This window comes from Anomalospiza imberbis, chromosome 2 (assembly GCF_031753505.1).
Source record: "Anomalospiza imberbis isolate Cuckoo-Finch-1a 21T00152 chromosome 2, ASM3175350v1, whole genome shotgun sequence".
In the NCBI taxonomy this organism is placed as follows: Eukaryota; Metazoa; Chordata; class Aves; order Passeriformes; family Viduidae; genus Anomalospiza; species Anomalospiza imberbis.
This window is the reverse complement of record NC_089682.1, coordinates 69,603,586-69,618,839: the sequence shown is the minus strand read 5'-3', so window position 1 is coordinate 69,618,839 and position 15,254 is coordinate 69,603,586. Positions and strand designations below refer to the sequence as shown.

Genomic DNA, 15,254 nt, shown 5'->3' with positions numbered 1-15,254 from the left:
GTTGCTGATCTGTTTTCTTTCCAAGAAATACATTGACTTCTGGCTTGCAAAGTGCCTGGTATATAGAGTTTGCCATAACTATGAGTTCTATTCCTTTTATCATATGATATATTTATCATATGATATTTTATCACTATAATCTTTGTTACTGCAACACTTTGCTTTGCTTTCCCTAACTTTCCAAATGCAGGAACAAGAGAGTTGGGACATGGGATTTCTGAACCAGAATAGCAAATGTCTCAGGGTATGTTCTTTCACACCAAGACAAAGGGAACCAAAATTTAATGTCTGACTATTTGGGGGGAATGGTTTATAAAGGTTTGCTCTCCATGGCTTGGAGGCAGATCCTGGCCCCAAACACCCTTAATGTGTCTATTTTACCAATCATACATTAAACTTACTGCTCAGTTACTGCACAGTACATAGGGAAGACAGGTCAAACTCCTACACCCACCAGCATTAGAGAATCCAGGATCTAAACTCACTATAATACAAGGGACTGTCATACCACTTCAGGATTTCTTCTTCCATTCATTCACTACACTTCTGCTTTTCCTTTTTCAAATTAAAGAAAGAAAGTGATTCAGTGAAAAAATGCCATGTAACCTCGGCTGAAGGCAGATTATACATTGAAAGTGACTGTGTTTTACGTCTCATTTATTTAATAAAGCAAATGCCAACTGGAGACATCATAAACTGTCTGAAGCTCAGCCTGCAAGTTCATTTCAGTTTTGCAGTTGGTTTTCTTCTGCCTGGTACTCAAAAATACAGATTATTGTCTTGTAGTTTTGCTTCTCTTCCCTCTGAATGCAGAGCAAAGTGCATCACCATTTGTTTACAACCCAGCTGTGCTTCTATAAATCCACTCCTCAGATAGGCGTTAGCCAGAAGACACCCAGAGTCTTACAGCAGTGTGATACTAAATCAAAAACCTATGCCCTAGTTCAGCAAAGCACTTTCTTAAACAATATGAAGCCAGTAAGATTATAACTTCACTGCAAAGGCCTGTAAATACTCATTTGCTTCCCATAAAATTCAATCTGCTTTGGATCTAGTCCTAGATATTTGCTGGAAGGTGTCATTAAATAAAATGAGAGGAAAGCCAGGCCAATAATCTTTTGATTTCTAAGAAATCACTGGTACATCTGTCTCATTAGATATTGGAATAGCAGTCACAGCAGGACCACACATCACACCCACTAGCCCACTTTCTGGCCCACTATCTTTAAGTGTAATTATTTAGTCTATTTTAATTATGCAGACAAGGTTATAACCTCAAGTTTACAGGTATTGGTATCTGTAACTGATACACACTGTGATTCGAAGTTTTGAACTGTTATGAAATAAAGCCAGAAATTTTAAGTGACTAAATAAAAAAAAAATGAAGTGAGCTCTGGTAAACAGAATTAAAATAACCTCCTATAACAGCACTCACTTCCTCTGTGCACAGCTTCTGGGAAATATTTCACAAACTATTTCTCATTTAATACAACAATGCATATATGGGATATAGCAGTTGATACATCACGCGTGTTTCTAACAGGCTGCGGTGGAGATCATTTTTGGTACAGATAATAGATGCTACAAAAAGACTACTGAGCAAACAGGTTTGCTGGCTGAATGGTGAGGGATTTTATTCTGAGAGACTCATGTTCACCTACAAATGTCCCATATTACCTTGGGCAAGCTAAATTCAGCTCTCCACTGAAGTACTCCAAAACCAAATGTAAATTATGACAACATGATGTCCATGACTGCACAAGCCTTTCTTGATTGCATATCAGTGATTCAGAAACCATCCTCACTGACTGATAAGAAATGGGACAGAGTTCAAAAGTGTTTGATGTAATACAGCAGTGTGTTTGGGCTCCAGTAGCCCGAATGACTCTCATTAATGAAAAGCAGAAAGTGAATGATACATGCCTTGAAAGTCCCAAGAATCAGGAATAAGAAATAAGCCACAAATATTTCTCTCAGTCACATTTTTTCTTTTCTGTTTTTTTTTTCAAGTCTTGATGTTCAACTTCAATAGTTTCTATATTTTGCTAAAATCTGGAAGCCACAGCTGGGGATTATGTGTCTAATCACAGCCTCACTGGACTGAAAAAGTAATCCGTAACTCCATTTTACACTCAAGTTGGAGAAAATTCTACCTACATGATGCATTCTAGCTAATTAAGATGTTTCTTAATTTGCAGAGCAATAAGCAAGCACCTTTACAACTTCTAGTATACTTTCTCTTCACTTCTCATTTGTCAGGTGAATTAACAAACAGGAATAGAGATGCTTTTCCTAAAGAACGAGCTCTGAGATCTATTCTCTCCTGTACAGGTATCTCAAGGCATTCCCTCTGTTTCTACATAGATTTTCTGTTGGGGAAAAATATAAGGATTTTGGCTGTTGCCCTATGATTTCTGAAAGTCCAGGAGCTGGCTCAGAGCTTCAGTCTCACATGATGAATTAGTCTGCAAGTGGACAGTAAATCCAGTGCATCCCAAATATAATCAGCCTCTGCATATGCACAGACTATATGCAAAGGAGATGCTGGATGCCTAGAAGCCCCAGATACATGGCCCATCTCATCCAGAATGGAGATGAGGAATATCTACAATGCACAAAATTTGTCCAGATGGTCTAGTAACCATGCCTACCACAGATCTGGAAACCCTCACATACTTGCAGCTCCTCAGCCCAAGCCCTCAGCCTCAGCTCTCTTAGCAGCATTCTTCTGCTTGGATAGGAAAACCTAGTGCTTCTGCTAAATAAAAGCTGAAGCCTCTTTTCAAGAGACATAAAGCACTTTCCATAGTATAAAATTACTAAAAATCTGAAAGAAAAGAGGCTCACAGTACTTCAAGCCAATTTGGTTTGGGCCCTAAATCAGGGTTCATTGTAATCAGCTCAGAGTTTGCGAAAAATTTTCCAACACTAGGAAAATTAACACCAGTGATGAACTGACCAGGTGACTCTTATCAATGACTTTATGCCTCCTACAAGCACACTTGATACAGTACTGCAGTTCAGAGAGTATCATGGTGTGAATCAGACACTGAGAAAGACTTGAGAATGGTTCCTGCTGCTCACTGTGTCCTAGCAGATCTGTAGCCACGTTCACCACTGCTCTTCCCTGCTCCAACACTGTGCCATATTTAAGCTCCTGTAAGATGTTATAGTTATTCTCTGACAAAAGAAAACAAAAACCAAAACCAAAAGAAAAAAGTTAAAAGCATCTACTTTACTGAATTTGCTATTTCTCAGGAAATACTAATCGAGAACTTCTTGCTCTGTGTTACAAATTGCAGCACAAATATTATGATTCTGTAAGTCAAACAAGATTAATATCCCTCTTTCCCTGCAGGAAATCCTAATAAATGCTACAAGGGTTTCCAGCTTTGCAGGAAGTGAAACTACTGGACTCTCATATTTTTATATTTGGCTTCAGTGGGAAACTCATTTTGCAACTCCATCAAATACCAGTAACATTCCTACAAGGAAAACAGTCCAGCTGCCAGTCAATAGGACATTCGACCTTGCAGAGAAACCTGAAAGGCACTTGTACAAAACAACAATATCTGGTTACAGTTTCACTGTCACTGCCAATTCCATTAAAGCTTATCTTTAAAATGTAATGAGCTTTTTAAAAGTGGCTAACACTAAACCCATTTTACAGCAGCAGCCAGAGTCTTGCTGCTGCTTTCCAGCTCCTTCCCATCACTTCCTTTCTATTTATATGAGAAAATACTTTTGCTATCTTATAACTTCAAATACAGTTAACATGCTAAATACAAAACAATTGCTTGCCTCTAGGAAGAGTGGCCCAGTTTCAGCAAGCATGAGTCATGCACTCATTCTCCTTTCATAACCCCACCCCATTACTCTTGACCAGTGGACATTTGGAAGGTCACAGTTCAAAGGCACTTTTGTGCCTACAAGAACTCTGCAGGACAGCTTCAAGTTTTCCAAGGCATCTCACTTAGTGCCCTCGTTTTTCCTCCAGCAGGTCTTGTGAAGAAGTCCAGCTCTTCTTGCTTGAATGCCAGAGGACAGCTTCTGGCACTGGACAGGCATCACTGAGCAGGTGACTCCAAAGCTCTTATGGAAGATGAATGAGTTTAGGCAGACCACACTAAAATAAAGAACACTAACATGCACTTTTGATTTTTAGGACACACAATTATGGGAGTAGCTGGAGCCTTCATGGGATTATCTATCAGTAGAAATTGGTATTATTAGTAAATTCCATTTTTGCTTTGAGACTTTGGCTTAAACAATCAGTAAGCACAATTTTTTACACATGCTTTCATTTTAATTACCATTTCTTAACAGAGCAAGATGATGAAATTTGACAATCTACCTTTAGCCTTCACAGTTTGTAATGAAAATGACCTTGTGTCTTGAATGGTGCAGCTGCTTATTCCTAAATTCAAAAAAAAAGGCTCAATGTAAAGTTGACTTAAGTTAACAGAAACCCTGCCAATGACTTAAGCCTACGCTGCCCCTTAGAAACCAAAGAGCAATGCTCAGGCAGGGCTCTGCTTTTGCAAGCATTTTTCCCTCCTAGACACAATCCAGGAAAAGCTGCTGGCATCAGCACATGGAGTGAAAGGCACGTTCCACATCTCCTTCGAATAAATACTGCTGCACATCACAACCTGGGCAAGTTACCAAACCTAAGAGGAATCTGCTGCATGTGTTTAATGAACAACAAGTCACAGTGGTATGTGCACTGAAAATCCTTACAACTTGAGACAAAAAAAATTCTTTTATCTTTACCTTTGAACATCTATTTCTGTGTTTGAATATAATTTACAAATTCATGAGCCACCGATGGCAGCCAATTCACTAGTGAGCATAAAGTAGCAGAAACTGCAGAATGAGGCTCTGTATTAAGACCAGCAGTCAATTCCACTTAGAAAGTTTTCTGTAAAGCTGCCTACCTGGAGCACATGGTCACCTCTATCATTGTTTTTCATGGCTTTCGTACATCAAGCCACTGTATCTGCCAGGCATCAGGGGAAAAGAGTTTTCAATTCTTCTTCCCAATATCCTCATCAAGTGGCTTTCGTACATCAAGCCACTGTATCTGCCAGGCATCAGGGGAAAAGAGTTTTCAATTCTTCTTCCCAATATCCTCATCAAGTATTTTGGAATCCCCTCCCACAAACTGTGTGTCTCTTGCCCAGAAAACACCTGAATTGCTAAGTTGTTCTAGTACAAGTGTTTTTCACACTTCTGCAACCATTGTACAACACTTTTCCCTAAAAGAGTAGTGTCGGCTGGAATCCAGACTTTATGCACTCCACTACTGCAAGTTACTTTCTCTTGCAGCAGGCTTTTTTTTCCTAGATTTTAAAGAGGTTCTGTCATAGAAAAATAAAATCCAAAACAATAAGAGATACAATTTTTAGATTTTCTTTCTTTCCCAGTAGTCAGATTTAGCACTTCAGCAAACAATTTTTGTTACTTTTCTCATTTAATGGCTAGATCTAGAAGCCTTCATACAGTACTGGGGCAAAGAAGGGACTTGACTCTCCAATAATTGTGATCAAGGAATCTGATTTACAGAGGCAGTTGTTTTATCACAGAAATTCGCCACAGACACAAGTGACAACACAAAGACATCAAATTCCCTGTGAGGTAGGAAATGGCTAAAAGGGAGAAGTTTTTTTGATTGGGTGGTGGTAGGGCTGTTGGGGGCTTTTTTTGTTGGATTTTTCTTTCTTTGTTTATTGGACCAAGTAATCTAGCTGGGGATACAAAAAATTAGAGTTGCTAGAAGAAGGGCTACAAACATAAAAATTCCTGGACTTACTTCTCCCCTTTCCCCCCACATCTAAATCATTAGGCACAATAAAACAGATTATCTCTTGCTCCAGCCTCTGCCCTGCTTACCTGCTGAGACCATCTTGACAACAGAAACCCTTAATAATCTGGACACTTAAAAAAATAACAGGATTTGGCAGTTTAATCCATTCTCTCATTTATAATAATCACAAATAATGCAAATAATCATAGCTGAAATCACCTGCAGGTTTTACCAAACCATTCAAATGATGATTAAACATAATTTAATAGTTTCCATAATGAATTTAACCACTAGGCAAAGTGACAAATGCATTGGCTCAGCCAAAGAGAAAATGTTCAAGACATCTTGTTCAGGAGAACATAGCACTGTTGCTTTTGAAATAACCTATTTTTTCCAATATTTAGAAACACAATGAAATCTTAACTACATGTTTTATGAGGCTGAACACAGCTAATCCATATGGACTTACTATAAAATAGACTTACCATTTTTTAAGCTAAATATACAGAATAGAATTCTCTAAGGTGTGGAGCTAATATTTTTTTTATATATACAACAGAGAAAGGTACTGAAAATCTGTTTCAGTTCTGTGGGTCCACATATTGAAAAAGGATACATGTGCAACCGAGAGCTGCAAAGTAGAAAATGTTGATATGCAGAAAACTCTTGCATTGGCCTTTTTTCTTTGTCAGAACCATAGTTGCTCAGTTCCTGTCTTAGTTTTGTGTTTGGCAGCTGCAGAACTATAAAAAGCTCTGACATTTAAAACATTTTTTGAAGAACAATATTGTATTGTATTAGGCTGACAATACAGAAGTCATTTATCAAAATGTCACATTGTCTGGAGAGACAGATAGCAAGTGTCACCCCTGGGACTCAAAGAGGAGGTTAAAAAATTAAACACATGCTCATCATCTCCACTAGAGCACATTCTAAACTGAAAGTAGTCAAGTTTGCTGTTGTGCTAAGCCTTCTATTGAAAGAGAGGGTATTTCAGCAGTGTTTATTCTCCCCAAGCACCAAGGCCTGCCTGACCTGCTTACAACAGCTCTAAAGCTAAGTCTGTCCCAAAAGAATTTATTTGGGTGAGTGCTACAATAGGCTGTTCAAAGTTTGGTAGCAGGTCTGTCTTTCAGAGAGAAAAAGACAAAAAAATAAGTAACAGAGAGGTAGAGGCAAGGCTCCTCCTTCGCAGGGTAGCATCCAGCTTTCAGCTACAGCAGCCATGTGCATTGGCAGCTTCCCTATCAAACTTGAGGCTCAACCTCTGCCAGGGGCTCAGTGCTAGAAATGTCAGAATCCTGCCTGCATGGGTGTATGTGGTGGCAGAGGCTCTCTTTGAAGTGAAGAATGAGTAAAACACCTAAAGTACAGGAGAGCTGCCAAAAGGTATGCTTGAACAGTTTGTCCCATCAGCCAGGCAAGTGAGATGGGGCAGGAAGGTAGATCAGCATCATTTATAGCAAGTCAGAAAAGAAAACTATCCCAAAGCCTTGGAGGGGCCTAAATTCTATTAAAAATTGTAACTGTCCCACCTTCAGCAAGGAATTTTAAGAGAGCACAGTTATTCATTAAAGAACAACCTTTCCTTTCTCATCTCTGAATGAAGGTCAGTAACAGCACCAAGTGTTCTTCTGGAAGTGGCTGCTACAGACACAAAGAGGAATTCAATTTACATTCTCTTAATCAGCAGAACTTAATGCAGTAAAAAAAGAGGCAGTCTAGGAAGTTTATAGAGTGTGTGGAGGCCAACTTTTTGTTGCAGCTGGTGAGTGAGCCCACCAGGGGAGGGACTACATTAGACCTGCTGTTTGCAAATAGAGATAGGCTGGTGGGAGATGTGGTGGTTGGAGGCCACTTGGGGCAGAGTGATCATGAAATTACAGAGTTCTTGGTATTTGGTGAAATCAGGAGGAACATCAATAAGACTTTTACACTGGACTTCCAAAGGACAGACTTTGGCCTATTTAGGTGACTCATTCAGAGTGCCTCGGGAAGTAGCTTTTAAAAACAAAGAAGTCCAGAGGAGGGCAACAAGGCTGGCTTGGAACACAAGCCCTGTGAGGAATGACTGAGGGAGCTGGGGGTGTTTAGCCTGGAGAAAAGGAGACTCAGGGGTGACTTTATCACTCTACAACTTCTTGAAAGGTGGCTGTAGTCAGGTGGAGGTTGGTCTCTTTCTCTAGGCAGCAACTGACAGAACCAGAGGACACAGTCTTAAGCTGTACCAAGAGAAATATAGGTTGGATATTAGGAAAAAGTTTTTTACAGAAAGAGTGATCAAGTACTGGAATGGTCTGCCTGGGGAGGTGGTAGAGTCACCATCCCTGGATGTGTTTAAAAAATGACTGGATGCGGCATTTGGTGCCATGGTTTAGTTGAGGTGTTAGGGCATGGGTTGGACTCAATGACCTTTAAGGTCTCTTCCAATCAGGTGATTCTGTGATTCTGTAATCCAAAATCAAGTCAAATGGAATTAGCTCTAGGTCCGGTTTTGTTCAGCAAATGCCAGATCTAACACATCAAAACCAAAAACTCAGGAGTCAGAATCTGCCACAAGCATCACAAGACTACCAGATCCATCTCTAGCAGGTACCTTACTGCATGTCCAAACCAAGTGAAAGCAAAACCAAGCCACAGACTATTAGCTCTTCACTTCATCCTGGGATGAAGCACCGCCTTTCAGGTGAATACCACTAATTCTGACGAGCACTGACGACTCATCTCATCATAGAGCAGCACACAGTCTCTGATGTCAGTGACATCGTATGTTGTGCTACTTATGAGGGACAAGGCTTGGAGTGTGCCGAGGTCAGTGGAGCACACACTGTTCACCCCACACATTATATGCTCAGTCTTCCTGACAACATCTAGAGTGTTTCCAAAGTAATAAACTCATAGCTTACCCCATATTTCACTAGATGCAAGGAATAGGAATGTGAACAAACTGCAATATTCAGCATTAAATCCATTCTAAGTGCAACAATATCAATTTTCATATTCTTCTCCAAAGAGTTTGCGTTACTTAAGTGCAAATTTTATTCAAGTGCCAGAAAAGCTTAGTTCAACCTATGAAACCAGAGCTTCATTCATTCTTGGCTCTGCCTTACCAAAACATACCTGATGTAAGGATTAAGGCTTCTCCAAAAGAAAGGGCATGATAAAAAGAAAGCAACATAAGCAGCTGCCAAACTGATGAATTTCCTCAACTTAAAAGACAGTTTTAAAGGTATTTTTACAACATTTTCAGAAAACAGAAAGAAGCATTTTGTTCCAAAACCAATTTATTTTTATTAAAATCTTATACTGAGTGCAAGCATAAACTCAGCACTTATAAAAGCTGCCCAACCAATGCTTCCAAGACCTCTCAATCTCACTTATAAGGGTTGAAGGGATAACAAGGACCAACATATTACCGGATTAGTACTGGACAGAGGCAGGGTCTGCAACAGCACCCCTCTCACCCTCACAGCAACAGATATCCTATGCACTTCCAAGCTTTTCCATGGGAATGCTACTCCCAAAGCATTAGCAGCATCTCAAAGGGGAGAGTGACAATGTTGGCAAGAGGTTATGCAAGCAGACAGGAAGGCAGATGGCTTCTTGGTTTGGCTATGATAAGGGAGATGAACTGGAATCAAAGCTGGGGGAGCAAAGGGACTTTTGCAGGCTGCTGCTAATACCAGAAGCACCAACAGATTTAGTTTGGGATCAGTCTGCTGACTACACCATAACAACAAGTTCTTTGGCATCAAAACATTAGGAAATGTCCTTGCCAAAAGACAGTCTGGCCTCAGAAAAATATATGATTGACACTAACACCAAGCAAATAAAAATGAAAGTTCACATGCCAGGATGGTGGCCAAAACAAATCTAACTGAGCAATCATATTTCCAGAACACCACCACATTCGCCAAAATATTTGGCCAAAGCTCAACTCCTCAGAGTTTGTTTCCAATTGAAGTCATGGGGGATACATGCACCTTGGCTTGACTAATGAAGCACAAACATGTAAGGAGCCTCTCTGCTCCAGGCACCATTTTAGGCTCATCACAATGCACAGCACTCCAGCTCACTCACATTTCTACTCTAGAGTATTTAGAACCTGATTTGAGAAAACGTCATCTCTCAGCTATAGTTTCACTTGGGTCTAAAGCTGCAGGGTTTGGCTACGAAAGTGTCTTGTTTGATATCCCTAGAAACTCAACAGTACCATCAGGTCAGTTCATGTACATGAGCATCCTGTCTCCCTCAGCAGCCACAAGCCTTGAGAAGAGTAAATAACACAGGTTAATAGGATACTCTTCTACTGCACTCTCCCATCTATTCATCGTTTTCAGTTAGGGAACTTCCTAAGCCAGCTGGTTTTTTTAAGTTTTAAGTAACCCCCAGTGGATTTTTTTTCCCCTAAATTAACTTGTCCAGTCTAAAATTGGACAAACCTTGCTCAAATAGTTTTGGGCTCCTGAAGAAATACGAGGGGAACCTCTAAACTCTGCCCACCTCATACTCTTCCTTTGCAAAACACAAACAGATGGCAAGTTAACAAATGCTGGAATGCACACACTTAAAGCCCCATGCATCACTCAGTTGTTATGTGTCTATCCAGACCTAAAGCTAGTCAACTGAAAACTCCAGCTGCAAGAAAAACTCCAGTTGTAAGAACTCAATCTTGTGGATTTAGAGAGATTCACTACTTTGAAAACAGAATTCTGCCTCGATTTGATCTTGCCAACTAATTTCAGACACACTGCTCTTGTGTTCATTACTAATTTAAAAAAAATCAAATAATTTTACAAATCCACCTAATTTTAGCTCTGTTTCACCACAGCTGCCAAGCGCAGTCATGTGCAGGATCACATGATTTGTTTCTCAGCTGCAGTGGCAAATTACTGACACTGTTGAAAGAGCCCTCAGCTCAATTTAAATCCCTGCAAAGCTGAAGGACAAACAACCTTTCTGCATTTTAATCATGTATACAGCAGTACATTCAAAAATGCTGCAGAAACCTACAGCAGTTCTTTAAGGTTTGATTCTTACAGATCCAGACTAGTAATTTTGTTTTGTTGGTTTTTTTTTTTTTGGTAATTCATCATGACATTCCATGAAAAACAATGGAGAACATGCATGCACCTCAGAGGAGTAGAGAGTATTATCCAGATGTACTCAGAGACCACAAAGTCAGATCCCTGCATTCCAGTTGCAGGAAAGTTTAATGGATTATCTTAACCCTTCAAATAGGGCAATATCCTGCCACTCTGAAAACAAACTGTGACCTCCAGTGCTGCATCTGCTTGTGATGGCAGATCTCCAAGCAGGCATGATTTATCTCAAAATTAGAACTTCCAGAAAAATACAAGAAGTGTCATCAACCTTCGAGTCACATGTCATGAACAAAGTTACAGTCAATTTTGGACACAACAAGATTTTTGAGTCCCAGCAGGTGTGTGGTCAAACTAGGAATTGTCCAGCTCAGCCTGTGTTTGCTCAAATACAGAAAAGGCCTATGAATTTGAAAGAGTCCCTGGAAAACTGGGAATCATAAAAAGCACATCTGAGATGAACAGAACTGCACAAATCTTAAGAACTGACAGCCATGTCAGAGAGAAAACATCATGGACTTGACCACACCAAACACACGGCAGGTTTGATAAACAAGGTAGTGGGTAAGTGAAGCCCCATTGCTCCTCTCAGGGTCTGAGCACTGAATTAGCTTTTCACAAGGCTGAGGCCCTACAGTAGAACAGACTTATTTCTCAGCAAGTCCAGTTTTAATTGGATCACCACAGAACACTCTTACCAGTGCTCTGTGATTATCTGACATTGTTAACATTTCTGAGTTTTCCGATTTTGCAGCATTCAAGTTCTGGAAAAGAACTTCTTCATGAGGCACTTCATAAAAACATGTGACAAGATCTTCACCCTCTTGTTATTTCTGAGACTCTTCAGTCAAATAACAACAACTGTCATTGCCTTTTAAAGCTGTAAGTACCTCTCACAAGAATGCTGATGTTTCCCAAGTCCTGTCCTTGGAATAAACACGGACTGTCACACTTCACAACACAAGGAAGAACAGTATTTGAATACCACAGTAGTAAGAAATGTACACAGTAAACAAAGACCAAATGGAAGAAACAACTGCAAATTTATTAAATTCACAACTAGTTTTTGGATTTATTTTTCTTCTTCTTCTCATGCAGCTTTGGAAACCAGGGGAACTTCTCAGAGGACAGCCTGCTTTTACTTTTACTAATATTTAGGATATTACAGAGGACCTGCCAGCAGCGGATTTTGAGTCTGCTTCTTCTTCAAAGCACCTTGAACCTAGTAAGCAAGCAAAGACTTGGATCAATAACCTCAGACTGTAAATCTGTCTGCAATTCTGCTGAAGGGACAGTGATCTTCATTGAATAAATACCAGACACTTCACAGCTTCAGACTGACAGCTTAAACTTCATCCAAAAGCTATAAAACACCCAGGGTATTGAATAAAGCAGCAGAACACTTGCTGCATAAAGTCTCACTTTTGAACATTTTTTTCAGAGGTTTTGGAGAGATGTAAGGACTATTCCCTGCAGAGCTGCTTGCAATCAGTTGAAAATTTAGATTAAAGTGAGATCCACTGCAGAAAAACAGCAATAACCCCATGCCTGCATTTAGTTACCAAAGGGGTAAAGAGCAATTGCAATGTGAGAATACACAGCTGAAAACCTACCTAAATTAGGGATCCCGAATTTCGATTTACACGCTGCAGCACAGCAGACCAAAGGGCTACCAATCCCACACTGACAACACAAGAACTGCCTGAAAAACACCATTTCAGCTGAACACAGGTAATTCTTCAAAGGCTACAATGGGCCGCTAAGGGGCACAGAGAAATGGAAGCCTGTTTAGAAAAGTCTGGAAAGAGGTACTGAGTGTTTAGTAATGATGGGTTACCTAGGTGCATACACAGGCAGCCCTTATCTCTTACCACAGATATAAGCCATCTCTGTCTTGACCGGGATGCTCTGCAGATGATTATCTCAGTGACTGTAAGGTCTGCACTGACTGAGAAACGTAACAAACAGCAAACACACAGGCTGGAGACCAGCTGGGAGACTTCTCATGGCCAATTAAACATGGCACACTACAGTACATTTTTTCTCTAACAGGACCAGTTTTCTACCCTTCTCTTCACATGGACAAAAATTCCATTTAAATGTCAAGAAAAATACTTTATTTCACTGGGAGGAGGGAAAACATTCAAGAAAAGCCTCAGTTCTGAAAATTATAAAACACGACATTAAAAATCTACTCTTGCATCAGCCAGATTCAACTGTTTGTGTCTTATTATTGCATTACATAGAGGAAAGGTCAAAGTATTAATTTTTTAGTTCAAATCAATATATGCAAGAAAACAAGAAACATTAGCTATGTCACTCTTTGTAACTATCATGAAGCACCCAGCAAAACCTCTCAATGCCAACAAATTACTGTTATTTTGACCTAGTTGGCAGTACCTTTTCTCTTCAGCCTTACAGACAGGCACTATATAATGATTCAAACCAGACTGCCTACAAAGTTGCTGCATATTCAGTAATATCCAGTGTCATCACATGCCTTGGTCCTTTGGGATTCATCTCTGTGGATGCTGAAAAGGTACCAGAAGATGCAGCTCAATGTACAGCATCCTACACAAAGCAAAAGTGGTCATCCAAAGGGTCATCAGTCTGGAAGATGATATAGGAGGCTCATGGACTGGGTAATTGTGTACCAAGTGTATGACAAATAGTCACAGCCCAATCAATCAATCAATCAAACAATCAATCAATTTTAATACCATGTTTAATACCTGCTCATCTTAGGTAAATAATACACTTGCAGTTATTTCTAGTAATATTAACACAAGAAAGTAGAACCCAACCTTGTTGAGTCTGACATATTTGACCCCAATATTGGCACCCAGATTTTTTTTTTACCTTCAAATTATGAAAAGCAGTGTAGCGTTAAGTTATGGGTTCTCACTTCACATGCTTTGTAGACTTTGCTAAAAACTTCCTCCAAAAGCATTTTTAAAGTTCTTATTATAATCGTATTGTTAATGTTTCCACAGTATTGAGGATAAATACATCTTCAGCCTGGTGATATGTTGCTTTGGTAGTGGAGCACACATAGCTATGGATACGCTATGAAAGGAAGACTGAAAACAACAACAGCCACACAGGCTTGTTTTGTCATGTAGGTGTAAATGACCCATTTCACAGCCAGGTGTAAATGCATAAAACTATACATATATATATGTGTGTGTGTGTGTGTGTGTGTGTGTGTGTGTGTGTGTGTGTGCGTGCATATCTACACACACACACACACACACACAAACACACATATATATATAAATAAAAATAAGCCAGATTTCGCTATTGGATTTTAAAGAGAAGTTGTATTTTCTCCATCCCATTTTTTTTTTTTTTGTGCTTTCAGGCAAACAGCTTCAGTTCCTAGGCAAGGAACTGGCTCTGTCAGTGCCACTGCGGCAGCAGGACAGCGGTCAGAGGGGAGGCAGGTGAGGTGCCCGACTCCACAGGAGACCGCAGTCCCGAGCCAGCAGCTGCACACCCATCACACATCCCGTGCTCTGTTCGGGTCAACCCACGGCCGCGCCCCCTCCCCAGCATTTCACCGCTTTGGGTGCGGAGCCGCTCCCTGGGGACGGTCACGGGTGACGCTGCCACAGCCCTCGCCAACCGGGACACCTGCGATCCAGGCCTTCCCCAGGTCCGCCGCCCTCCCCGAGGCCCGGGCCGCGCACGCCCCTGCAACACCCCCGCCAAAGGCACCCACCTTGTTGAGGTGGGGGTTCCTGGTGATGTCGTAGCCTCGCTTCTTGACGGCCAGGGCGCGGCCGGGGCCGGCCGGGGCGGTGCACCCTGCCTGGCTGCTGCGGGCCCGGCTGACGGCGAGCAGGAGCGGCCCCCGGCCGGCCCCCACCATCCGCAGCAGGCGGCGGGCGCAGACCCCGCCGCACGCCGGCACCATCGCCGCGCTGCTCCGGCGACAGCGAGCCCGGCGGGGCTGGGCGGGCGCGGCCCGGCCCAGGCGTGCCCTGCCCAGGTGAGCCGAAGCGAAAGGAAACCCGGGAAGGAGATCCCGCCGCAACCCCGCGGCGGCCGCCCCTCCTCCGTTACCTGTTAAGGCTCAGCCGGCGGCACCGGGGAGGGGGAGCCGGCCCGGGCCCGCCCCCGCCGGGGACAGCGGCTCGCCCGCCCCGGCCCCCGGCGGTGAAGCGGGGCTGCCCGGCAGCGGCGGCGCGGTGCTCGCCCCTGTGTGTCCGCACTGCCCCTTGAGCCGCGATAAAGGGCGTCGGGTGGGCGCTGCAGCGCCTGGGCACCCTGGACAAGGACACGGGACCTTAGCGGGACACGGAGCTGGGCGGCGGAGCAAAGCCGCTCGGAGGAGTTGTTAGTGC

At 41.9% G+C, this 15,254-nt stretch overlaps 1 protein-coding gene across 2 annotated transcripts in view; it reads right to left on the bottom strand.

Moving 5' to 3' along the window:
* Positions 1 to 14,839, bottom strand: part of ME3 (malic enzyme 3) — a 117,961-nt gene extending 103,122 nt beyond the window's left edge. Inside the window, exon 1 of one of the 2 annotated variants that reach the window (XM_068181568.1) lies at positions 14,630 to 14,839. In XM_068181568.1, the coding sequence (XP_068037669.1) occupies positions 14,630 to 14,824 (195 nt within the window). In that variant the 5' untranslated portion in view covers positions 14,825 to 14,839. The remainder of the gene's footprint in view (positions 1 to 14,629) is intronic. The other variant, XM_068181569.1, reaches the window with a different exon arrangement.
* Between the last annotated feature and the right edge of the window lie 415 nt (positions 14,840 to 15,254).